Below are 12,765 nucleotides of genomic sequence, written 5' to 3'. Positions count from 1 at the left end.
TCTGAATGTTTTTTCAGGTGAATGGATAATTTTTGTTGAACACTGAAACGCTTTCCACAGGTCAAACACAAAAAAGGTTTCTTACTTGTGTGAATTCTCATATGATTGGATAAAGGTTGTTTTTTGTTGAAATTTTTTCCACACACCACGCAGGGAAACGTCTTTGCATTCGTGTGAATCTTAATATGATTAGATAAATTATATCTTTGACCAAAACGTTTACCACAGGTCAAACAGGAGAATGGCTTCTCACCTGTGTGAAGCTTCATATGATTAGATAAATTATATCTATGACTGAAACTTCTTCCACAGGTGTTGCAGGAATAAGGTTTCTCACCCGTGTGAATTCTCATGTGATCAGTTAAATGACATTTTTGAGTGAAACTTTTCCCACAGGTTATACATGAATATGGCTTCTCACCTGTGTGAATTCTCACATGTTTAGCTAAACCATCACTTCGACTGAAGCTTTTTCCACAGGTCACACAAGAAAAAGACTTCTCCCCTGTGTGAATTTTTGTATGATCAGACAAAACGTTTCTTCGACTGAACCCTTTTCCGCAGATCGTGCACAAAAAAGGTTTCTCGCCGGTGTGAATTCTAATGTGATCAGTTAAAGTAAATTTTTGTGTGAAACTTTTACCACAGGTGATACAGGTAAACGGTGTCTTATTTATATTCTGGGTCTTTGGTATCGAACTTTGTTCACAGGTCACACTGGAAACAGGATTTTCAAACGAATGATTCGTAATTATTATAAACACGTTACCATTTTGAGAAACATTTTCACTTGACGTTTCATGCAAATACAGTACATGATTCTGAATCTCGTCTCCATTTTGTTTTAAACCCTCCTCATGCTTTACAGTTTCCTGACAACCGTTTTCTCCTGCTGATTCTGAGCTTTTAGGATTGCTTATTTCCTCATTCTTATTCTCCACTTTAACACAATCTTGAGAGACCAGCTTGTCTCTGTTCGGTTCAGTGTTCAGAATCTCCTGCTTCAACTCCTTCTGCTCCTCATCATGACTTGTGGACAGATCCTTTTCTTCTTTAATATGCAGATATTCTAGATCATCATGTTCTTCTTTTATCTTCAGAGGGCCTGGTTCCTCCTGTTTGAAACTACAGTTTCTTTCTTGGTCACAGATCTGTTGGTCGGCAAGAACCTCCTCCTCCTTCTTCACAGGGTGCTGTAGTGAGTCTGGAAACCAAAAAACAAATTATTTTTTCTTTTTTTAATATAGGTGAAGATGCTCTGAAATATATTAGAACCTACAATTGCAAGGGGTTTTAACTGAAATCATTGAAAACGTTAATCAAACATCTTGTCTATTCCTCCTGTAGCAAATATCAGGGCTTTATCATATTGTTTTATAATATAATCAATCTGTTTATCTGTTAGTGATATGCACAAGCACTAAACTGTCATCAAATGGGTTTGCACCTTTGTGTTATAATTTTTAGTTAAGCCAGATCAGAATCAGATTTATAGCCAGGTAGGTTTGCACTTACAAGGAATTTGAATTGGTGCTGATGGTGCAGACAAATTTTATATAAAGAATCTATAGCTTTATACAATATAAAACATACAATATATAGTACCTATGTCCAATATACACAGTGGCTGTGCGTTAATGTAATGCAGGAGATCTGGAGATGCTACCTTGGTGTAGCTTTTAGGTTCTGAACGGGGGAGGGAGAGAGGCAGTGTAACAGGGGTCTCTGGACCTTGTTAATAAGGCTGGTAGTGGATGGGAAGCAACTATTCTTGTTACGTGAGGTTTCGGTCCTGATGGACCGCAGCCTCCTGCCAGAGGGAAGTTGCTGAAATAGTTTGTGGCTGGGGTTTGAGGGAACAGCCACAATTTTTCCTGCACTATAAGCTGCTAAAGATAGTGAGCATGTTACCCATTTGACTGTCATGAAGGACCAGCACACCTGATTTCAGTTGACAGCAAAATAACAGGCTTTGCTGAAAGTTTTCTAAACCTGAAATCAGTGAAAAGAAGTTTTCCATTTCAGCAACAGAGTTTACTCCACGTCTGCATCTGTTACCGTAGAAACATTCCGCCTAAAGCTAACCTGGTCAGGAGCAGGTTTGCTTTTATAATCTGAGTGTCCTCTGTCTCTGCCCTCCTTAAAGCCATTTATGTTGTTTTATTTCCTGATTTAATCAGCAGAGGTTTGTCGTAGTTTAGTGTGAAAGATAAAATAGAGAGTTTAGGTGTTAAAAACACAAACATAGCATGTCCTTTTGGCAAATATCCAATTAAAGGATGAGTGACATTAATTCAAAGAGAATTAAATATTTAGTTGTAGAGGGTCTTAGACTGTGTTTAGATTTCATTTCATGATCCGTTATCTTTATGAGCGCTACCATTTCATCTCATAATCCATCACATACATCAACAATAGGGTCGTAAATAGAGATTATTTTGCAAAATGATTAATCGATTAATAATCAGATAGCAAAAGGATTCTTAAAGAAATTAAACCAGGTGAAACTAAAATGTTCTGTATAGTTTACTGACAGATGAAAACATTTTTTTATATCTTAAATACAAAATGTTAATTTTTTTTTTACAGTCTTGATATAATTACTGTTCTAAGAGGGTTGCTCTTTCACCTACAAATCATTTTTTACCCTCGTTTTTTTTTTTTTTTTTTCCCAACCCCTGTTTCTTTGTGTGGTGTGTTTCCTTTAAATCGCTTGCCATCAGGCACCAGTTAAGTTGTCTTGTTGTACCAGACCCTGTCTTTCTGAAAAACCTGAAGATAAACCTGTTGCTTTTCCTTTGCTGTAGACATCAACTCCTCTGGAAGGTTTGCAGCTAGTCATTTTACTGTTAGCATTAACAGCAGAGATCAATCAGGAAATTATTGAGCCATTTACAGAGGTAACTTAAGATCAAGATAAGAGAAAGGGAGGAGTCATACAGGATGGTCAAGGATGAAGGATGAGGAAGACGTGATTCAAGGCGAGGATGGATCAGACAGATGCAGGAATAAAGTTCCTCAACAGGTTCAGTTAAGTAACAAACTACATCCTTATCTTCTTCACAGTCACCCTGCCCTCATGTTTCCTCCCATACTTGAAATATTTTATCCTCCACTTCTACTATAGACCGTCCTGCTTCTATCAGTTTAGCAACTGATTAAGACCCAAAAACATTATTGAAGTTTGAATTTAAATACTTTAAATTCAAATTTTTAACTACGACCATTTAATTTTCCTCCCCCATTTTTGCTTTGGCCTATTGAGCTCTACATAATGTGTTATAAGAATAATATCTGATTATTTACTAGGGGTGAGTATTGGCAAGGGTGTTGCACTACGATATTTGGGTCACAATATAATAATATCACATATTGTAATATTTTTCCTGCTATCAAAATTAAATGTATAGATAAAAAAAGCAACCTCTGTATTTGTTAATCGGATGATATTGATCGTTCAGTTATTTTGGTATCCATGTTGCGTCAGTCCACATCTTCCACTGTGACTGTCAGAGGAAGCCCATTTTCCCTCAGTTTTAGGTTAAAATGTTTTGCTTAAAATAATCGATACTAGGAACTAAAGAAAAAACAATATTATATATCAGACACCCAAAAAAATCATGATATATTGCCAGAACAATTTTTTTCCACACCCCTATTATTTACAGTTATTTAGCTTTGCATTTTAATATATGTTAGGCTAAAAAAGTAATTTTATTATCTATACACTCAGATCCCATAGCTGCTTTAAATATCAGTTTGATGCCAGTTTATGCAGATTGTCTTTTGAGATAAAAAAAAAAAAAAAAAAGATCCGAAACTATATTGGATGGAAAATACAAACTAGAAGAAGAAAGTGTTTTTTCTGATCCAGTTACTATCTAACGTCTGACCTATATATTGTAATTTATCGTTACAAACTATTTTACACAGCTTTGTTTATTTATTTCCTAAAGCATCCTGATGGTGAAACGTCTTAGATCGGCGCATCTTAAGCTGATATTATTCTTCACAAAGCTNAATTTGGTTTCTTTAGAAAATATGCACTACCAGTAAACCATCATCAAATGGGTTCGCCTTTTTGTGTTGTAGTATTTAATTTAATGCAGGAGGTCTGGAGATGCTACATTGGTGTAGCTTTTAGGTCCTGAACGGGGGAGGGAGAGAGGCAGTTTCACTGGGGTCTCTGGACCTTGTTGATAAGGCTGGTAGTGGATGGGAAGAAACTATTCTTATTGCATGAAGTTTTGGTCCTGATGGATCGCAGCCTCCTGCCAGAGACTGAAATAGTTTGTGGCTGAGGTGTGAGGGAACAGCCACAATCTATCCTGCACTATAAGCTGCTAATGATAGTGAGCATGTTACCCATTCGACTGTCATGGAGGACCAGCACACCTGATTTCAGTTTACAGCAAAATAACAGGCTAAGCTGAAAGTTTTCTAAACCTGAAATCATTGAAACAGAGTTTTTCCATTTCACCAAAGGAGTTTACTCCACGTTTGCATCCGTTACCATAGAAACATTCACCCTTAAGCTAACCTGGTCAGAAGCAGAGCAGGTTAGTATGCTGATGAAGGTTCTCAGTCATCCAGGTCATAGTCATTCCGTAAAAATTCAAAAAATATCCACTGGACTTGGTTTTCAAGATTTGAAGACGTTTCGCCACCTCTCCAGGAAGCTTTCTCAATTCAAATGGAATTGAGAAAGCTTCCTGGAGAGGTGGCGAAACGTCTTCAAATCTTGAAAACCAAGTCCAGAGCAGGTTAGCTTTCTCAATTTATTATTAATCGATTAATAATCAGAAAGCAAAAGGATCCTATTAATCCAATTAATAGTTTCAGCCCTAATTCACATTTGCAGCATTACAAACTTCTATAACAGATATTTAACAGAACTGGATATCGGTGAGAGTACATTAATGTGTCCGATAACTGCATCATAGTGAACAACTATACAGTCACATTGCCACTTTGTATTTACTATCTAATGTACGGTCAGGTTCTACCTGATAGAACATTTTTATACGTCATTTTCACCGGCTGCCAGGTGATTTTACCAATTAATACATTCTTCAAGTATCATTTCAGAAATATACTAGTTTCGCAGTAATATTATTATGGTTACAACAGGCTATCGGAGGCTGTTTTGATATGAATTGGTTTGAGTAAATATGTATTTCTCATTTCTGAAAAAGACTTTTCCCTTTCAAAATAAACATTTCAAACAAAATCAAGTTCTTCATACCTAAAATAAACATTCTGGATGTTTGAAAATGTATTTCAGAGCTCCATGTTCCTATTGTTACAGTACATGATTTCTATTATTTTGATTGGGAAAAAATGTATTCCCGATATAAATACAAAGTTTGAATTTAAAAATATGAGGGTAAATGCCTTAACATTCTAATTTTCAACAGCTACAATTTAACATTAAACCAGTTTATTTAGTTTCCCCCCATTTTTGCAGCTTTTTTGTTTTACTAAGCTCTACATAATGTGCAGAATAGAATAATATTCAATTATTTACCGTTATTTACCTTTGCATTATAATACATGTTAGGTTAAAAAAGTAATTTTATTATCTATAAACCCAGATCCCATAGCTGATTTAAAATACCAGTTTGATGCCAGATTATGCAGATTGTCTCTTGAGATAAAAAAACAAAAACAAAAAAAACATCCGAAACTATATTGGATAGAAAAGAAAAACTAGTAGAAGAAAGTGTTTTTTCTCATCAGTTTCTCTCATGGGGGATATTTCCTGCATCCAGCTACTATCTAACGTCTGACCTATATATTGTAATTTATCGTTACAAACTATTTTACACAGCTTTGTTTATTTATTTCCTAAAGCATCCTGATGGTGAAACGTCTTAGATCGGCGCATCTTAAGCTGATATTATTCTTCACAAAGCTGCAAAATGCGAACCGAACTAATTAAATTAACTGAGCAATAAAACCACAGCAGATCAGAGTTTCTCTTCACCTATTCGGTGCAGGATGATGAGGGGAATCCGGCTGAAATCCACCAGTCTGCGCTGATCATCAACCTCTTCTTTCTGCTTGATGACCGATTTCTTCGTTTCTGTGAAGGTTTCCTCCGCAAAAGTTAACTGTTCACAACTGAGCTCCATCTGAAGCTGATCAGCTTCCATTATTTGCTAAGATATGTACCTCAAGAACCACAAACATAACATAACGGGGCGATAGAGCATACATTTCACTTCCTGTTATGGTTCTTCTTCTGTGTTTTATTGGCGGTTGAAAACCAACTTTAAGCGCGCATTACCGCCACCACCTGGAGAGGAAGGGGAACTGAATATCGATCTGAAAAATTAACAATACAGCAATAAATAAGTAAAATAAAATAAAAACCAACTTCCTATCAAATTAACCACTCTGTCTTAAATATTTAGTAAATTGCCTTGTAGGTTTTACTCTCAGATTAATTGTGTAATAATCCCATGAGTTCTAGTTTTACTTTCATACTGTTGAGATTTTGAAACAACACATCCCTCTCACCCTTAGTACACTGTAAAAATACATTCTCTATGGTTTTAAGTTATCCACAGTCCCATCTACCTGTCTGGTGCTTCAGTATGAGGAAAATAGATCCATTTAGAACCGTGTGTCCATTCCTTCTGCCACCTCGCCTTTATTTTCCTTCTTATTAATCCAATTAATTCTGTCCTACTGATATTAACATTCATTAAAAGAAATTATTGTTTTATGCTCTCCTTTGCCATCTTAACTGAGCTTTCATTGCCCTTGAACCCATAATTAGCAGGTAGCCATTTTAAAACAACTGAAAGCCTCATGATGTAAATTCTATGAAGAGTTTGTTGTAGTTCTAATAATATATCTGGTCTACCTTCTGTCTGGTTAAAGAATCTGAATGGAATCAAATGTCCAAAGTGTAATGCTCTGACCTCATCTATCCACTTTACAGCTTATAGTATTGCAAAAATCTATCCTGCATAAATGAATGTTTCATCACAAATGCTTTTTGCTACTTTAATGTAAAACTGAGGAACAATGAAGGGTATTCCAACTTGGTTAGCTGTATTTTTGAAGCACCTGTTTATATTTTCAATCATTGAATGCAGCTACAGCCTACTACTACTACCTTACGATGGCCAACTGAATTTCAAAATGTTTGATTTTCTCCTGACCTTATGATTCCTGATCGTGAGGTGGTCGTTAGAGGTTAATTGCCCCTTGTTACCCCTGTATACTACACGAAGCAGGACTATGGAAGTCTCATTGAAATGCCTTTTATTTGCACACCAAATTTTAAACGGTTAATTTTATTAGCACCGTATCTTTAACACTGAAATTTTTTACACATTGAATTCCTTAAACTGAACTTTTATCTGGTGAAAATTCAGCTGCAAAAAAAAAAAAAAAATCGCAAAAAGTTCAGCTGGAAAAAATTTGACTGCAAATGCGTTGACTTTTGGGTGAACTCAAGCCAAAGCAATCTACACTCCATGCAGTGGAGCAGCTTCTAGCCCATGAAATTAGCTGATTTTGTCAGAAAAAAAACTCCTCGTAAGCTTCATTCAGCCAGGAACAAAGCTATGCCCAACTGTTGTGTCACGTGACCAAATGAGCTCATATTTATTCTTATTTAGAGACAAGATCGTCTAAAGATTGTGATTATCACCATGAGCTACTCAGAATGGCAAACTACAAAACAAATTTAACACATATTTGTAAATTAACACTTATATGGATGGGATAAGAGGACATTAAATTACTATAACATGTTTAATACATGTGGAAATATAATAAAGTCGAAAATAAGGATGGATGTGGCAGTAAATTATGTCATATCTTCTTTATTCTGACATCATAGACATGAGGCAGGTTCATTCATAAAGGACCAATTACACATATGAAATACCCAAACTTTACAGTACATAATGGATATACCATTCAAAAAAAAATAAATAAATAAATAAAATACAAATATTAAATCTTCTTTGGACAAAGTGTTTTTAACCCAAATTAATAAATACTCAGCTACTCCTCAATCACATACTGCAAATTTAAATATTCTTTTTTTTTTTTATTATTCAGCTTTTTGATCAAAAGCTGCTGTTAACCAAAAATTGTCAAGAATAATTTAAAGGAAGATAATCTTGAACATCTACAGGCTTAATCACAGTAACAATTTTAACGTGAATATAAGTAATCGGAACTAAAGGCTAACCAGACTAAAAATGGTGTCATGTAAAAATATCAGTCGGGTTATTCTGATGAGATTTGGCAGGAACAAAATAAATCAATCAGACACAGGGGTGGTTTATGGTGACGGACAATTAGATTGGCATGTTTTAAAAAAAAATTTTTTTAGATTATGTCTCTCACAGTGAACATGCACCTACGATGACAACTTCAGGCCCCTTCATGATTTCTAAGTGGGAGAACTTGCAAAATACTTATTTTTCTCACTGTATCTCCCTATAAACAGAATAGTCCTTTTGTTTTTAATCCAATCACATTGCTAGCAGATTGTTAAATTGTAGGCATGTAATCATAGCCACTTTCTGCACCTGAAAGACAAACAGCCTTTAGCCTAGATGGAGTTTCATGTGTCTATTTAAACGCTGTTCTTGAGAAAAACATTTTCCACATGTCGCACATTTATGCAACTTGTTCTCTGAATGTTTTTTCAGGTGAATGGATAATTTTTGTTGAACACTGAAACGCTTTCCACAGGTCAAACACAAAAAAGGTTTCTTACTTGTGTGAATTTTCATATGATTGGATAAAGTTTGGTTTTTATTGAAATTTTTTCCGCAGACCATGCAGGGAAATGTCTTTGCATTCGTGTGAATCTTAATGTGATTAGATAAATTATATTTTAGGCCAAAACGTTTACCACAGGTCAAACAGGAGAATGGCTTCTCACCTGTGTGAAGCTTCATATGATTTGATAAACTATATTTGTGACCAAAACATTTCCCACAGGTCAAACAGGAGAATGGCTTCTCACCTGTGTGAAGCTTCATATGATTAGATAAATTATATCTTTGACTAAAACTTCTTCCACAGGTGTTGCAGGAATAAGGTTTCTCACCCGTGTGGATTCTTATGTGATCAGTTAAATGATTTTTCTGAGTGAAACTTTTTCCACAGGTTATACATGAATACGGCTTCTCACCTGTGTGAATTCTCACATGCTTAATTAAACTACCACTTCGACTGAAGCTTTTTCCACAGGTCACACAGGGAAAAGGCTTTTCTCCTGTGTGAATTTTCATATGATCAGATAAAACGTTTTTTCGACTGAACCCTTTTCCGCAGATCGTGCACAAAAAAGGTTTCTCGCCAGTGTGAATTCTCATGTGATCAGTTAAAGTAAATTTTTGTGTGAAACTTTTACCACAGGTGCTACAGGTAAACGGTGTCTTATTTGTATTCTGGGTCTTTGGTCTCGAACTTTGTTCACAGGTCACACTGGAAACAGGATTTTCAAATGGATGATTCGTAATTATTATCAACAAGTTACCATTTTGAGAAACGTTTTCATTTGACGTTTCATGCAAATACAGTACATGATTTTGAATCTCGTCTCCATTTTGTTTTAAACCCTCCTCATGCTTTACAGTTTCGTGACAACCGTTTTCTCCTGCTGATTCTGAGCTTTTAGGATTGCTTATTTCCTCATTCGTATTCTCCACTTTAACAGAATCTTGAGAGACCAGCTTGTCTCTGTTCGGTTCAGTGTTCAGAATCTCCTGCTTTAACTCCTTCTGCTTTTCATCATGGCTTGTGGACAGATCCTTTTCTTCTTTAATATGCAGATATTCTAGATCATCATGTTCTTCTTTTATCTTCAGAGGGCCTGGTTCCTCCTGTTTGAAACTACAGTTTCTTTCTTGGTCACAGATCTGTTGGTCGGCAAGAACCTCCTCCTCCTTCTTCACAGGGTGCTGTAGTGAGTCTGGAGACCAAAACGCAAATTATTATTATTATTTTTTAAATGTAGGTGAAGATGCTCTGAAATATATTAGAACCTACAACTACAAGGAGTTTTATTTGAAATTATTGAAAACATTAATCAAACATCTTGTCTATTCCTCCTGTAGCAAATATCAGGGCTTTATCGTATTGTTTTATGATATAATTAATCAATCTGTGTATCGGATAGTGACAAGTGTTTCTAGACCGGAATCATTTTACTAATTTGGTTTCTTTAGAAAATATGCACTACCAGTAAACCATCATCAAATGGGTTCGCCTTTTTGTGTTGTAGTATTTAATTTAATGCAGGAGGTCTGGAGATGCTACATTGGTGTAGCTTTTAGGTCCTGAACGGGGGAGGGAGAGAGGCAGTTTCACTGGGGTCTCTGGACCTTGTTGATAAGGCTGGTAGCGGATGGGAAGAAACTATTCTTATTGCATGAAGTTTTGGTCCTGATGGATCGCAGCCTCCTGCCAGAGACTGAAGTAGTTTGTGGCTGAGGTGTGAGGGAACAGCCACAATCTTTCCTGCACTATAAGCTGCTAATGATAGTGAGCATGTTACCCATTCGACTGTCATGGAGGACCAGCACACCTGATTTCAGTTTACAGCAAAATAACAGGCTAAGCTGAAAGTTTTCTAAACCTGAAATCATTGAAACAGAGTTTTTCCATTTCACCAAAGGAGTTTACTCCACGTTTGCATCCGTTACCATAGAAACATTCACCCTTAAGCTAACCTGGTCAGAAGCAGAGCAGGTTAGTATGCTGATGAAGGTTCTCAGTCATCCAGGTCATAGTCATTCCGTAAAAATTCAAAAAATATCCACTGGACTTGGTTTTCAAGATTTGAAGACGTTTCGCCACCTCTCCAGGAAGCTTTCTCAATTCAAATGGAATTGAGAAAGCTTCCTGGAGAGGTGGCGAAACGTCTTCAAATCTTGAAAACCAAGTCCAGAGCAGGTTAGCTTTCTCAATTTATTATTAATCGATTAATAATCAGAAAGCAAAAGGATCCTATTAATCCAATTAATAGTTTCAGCCCTAATTCACATTTGCAGCATTACAAACTTCTATAACAGATATTTAACAGAACTGGATATCGGTGAGAGTACATTAATGTGTCCGATAACTGCATCATAGTGAACAACTATACAGTCACATTGCCACTTTGTATTTACTATCTAATGTACGGTCAGGTTCTACCTGATAGAACATTTTTATACGTCATTTTCACCGGCTGCCAGGTGATTTTACCAATTAATACATTCTTCAAGTATCATTTCAGAAATATACTAGTTTCGCAGTAATATTATTATGGTTACAACAGGCTATCGGAGGCTGTTTTGATATGAATTGGTTTGAGTAAATATGTATTTCTCATTTCTGAAAAAGACTTTTCCCTTTCAAAATAAACATTTCAAACAAAATCAAGTTCTTCATACCTAAAATAAACATTCTGGATGTTTGAAAATGTATTTCAGAGCTCCATGTTCCTATTGTTACAGTACATGATTTCTATTATTTTGATTGGGAAAAAATGTATTCCCGATATAAATACAAAGTTTGAATTTAAAAATATGAGGGTAAATGCCTTAACATTCTAATTTTCAACAGCTACAATTTAACATTAAACCAGTTTATTTAGTTTCCCCCCATTTTTGCAGCTTTTTTGTTTTACTAAGCTCTACATAATGTGCAGAATAGAATAATATTCAATTATTTACCGTTATTTACCTTTGCATTATAATACATGTTAGGTTAAAAAAGTAATTTTATTATCTATAAACCCAGATCCCATAGCTGATTTAAAATACCAGTTTGATGCCAGATTATGCAGATTGTCTCTTGAGATAAAAAAACAAAAACAAAAAAAACATCCGAAACTATATTGGATAGAAAAGAAAAACTAGTAGAAGAAAGTGTTTTTTCTCATCAGTTTCTCTCATGGGGGATATTTCCTGCATCCAGCTACTATCTAACGTCTGACCTATATATTGTAATTTATCGTTACAAACTATTTTACACAGCTTTGTTTATTTATTTCCTAAAGCATCCTGATGGTGAAACGTCTTAGATCGGCGCATCTTAAGCTGATATTATTCTTCACAAAGCTTCAAAATGCGAACCGAACTAATTAAATTAACTGAGCAATAAAACCACAGCAGGACAGAGTTTCTCTTCACCTATTCGGTGTAGGATGACGAGGGGAATCCTGCTGAAATCCACCAGTCTGCGCTGATCATCAACCTCTTCTTTCTGCTTGATGACCATTTTCTTCGTTTCTGTGAAGGTTTCCTCCGCAAAATTTAATTGTTTACAACTAAGCTCCATCTGAGGCTGATCAGATGCCATTATTTCCTAAGATATTTACCTCAAGAACCACAAATAACGGGGCGATAGAACCTACATTTCACTTCCTGTTATGGTTCTTCTTTTGTGTTTTTATTGGCGCCTGAAAAGCAACTATAAGCGCGCATTACCGACACCACCTGGAAAGGAGGGGGAACTGAATGTCGATCTGAAAAATTGACAATACAAGAATAAATAAGTAAAACAAAAAAAGTACCAACTTCCTATCAAATTAACCACTCTGTCTTAAATATTTAATAAATTCTCTTGTAGGTTTTACTCTTTTATTAATTCTTTAACAATTTCATGAGTTCTAGTTTTACTTTCATACTGTTGAGAGTTTGAAACACCACATTCCCCTCACTCTTAGTACACTGTAAAAATACATGCTCTATGGTTTCAAGTTTTTCACAGTCACATCTACCTGTCTGGTGCTTCAGT

The 12,765-nt window shown here is 35.6% G+C and overlaps 2 protein-coding genes across 2 annotated transcripts; both read right to left on the bottom strand.

Annotated features, from left to right (window-relative positions):
• Nucleotides 1-5: 5 nt before the first annotated feature.
• LOC107100011 (gastrula zinc finger protein XlCGF57.1-like) lies at nucleotides 6-6,181 on the bottom strand (the record flags this gene model as incomplete). The annotated part of the gene is made up of 2 exons (XM_015398357.1): nucleotides 5,987-6,181; nucleotides 6-1,204 (listed from the first exon to the last, which is right to left on the bottom strand). Coding segments are annotated over exons 1-2 (1,368 nt in total), but the record flags the coding sequence as incomplete, so codon positions are not given.
• Nucleotides 6,182-7,852: 1,671 nt separating this feature from the next.
• Nucleotides 7,853-12,396, bottom strand: LOC107100004 (zinc finger protein OZF-like). Its single transcript, XM_015398350.1, has 2 exons — nucleotides 12,159-12,396; nucleotides 7,853-9,952 (listed from the first exon to the last, which is right to left on the bottom strand). The coding sequence occupies exons 1-2, from the start codon at nucleotides 12,325-12,327 to the stop codon at nucleotides 8,577-8,579; spliced, it is 1,545 nt and encodes a 514-aa protein (XP_015253836.1). The 5' UTR covers nucleotides 12,328-12,396; the 3' UTR covers nucleotides 7,853-8,576.
• Nucleotides 12,397-12,765: the final 369 nt, after the last annotated feature.

Source organism: Cyprinodon variegatus, unplaced genomic scaffold (assembly GCF_000732505.1).
Source record: "Cyprinodon variegatus isolate N-32 unplaced genomic scaffold, C_variegatus-1.0 Scaffold930, whole genome shotgun sequence".
Taxonomy (NCBI): Eukaryota; Metazoa; Chordata; class Actinopteri; order Cyprinodontiformes; family Cyprinodontidae; genus Cyprinodon; species Cyprinodon variegatus.
The sequence above is the reverse complement of the archived record's forward strand: the minus strand, read 5'-3'. Positions and strand labels throughout refer to the sequence as shown.

What these genes read in the sequence shown, in the direction of transcription:
- LOC107100004 (XM_015398350.1), bottom strand. Translation starts at nt 12,327, where the DNA reads ATGGCATCTGATCAGCCTCAGATGGAGCTTAGTTGTAAACAATTAAAT. An exon ending in CGTCATCCTACACCGAATAG is followed by an intron (nt 9,953 to 12,158) that starts GTGAAGAGAAAC and finishes TTTGGTCTCCAG; the next exon opens with ACTCACTACAGCACCCTGTG.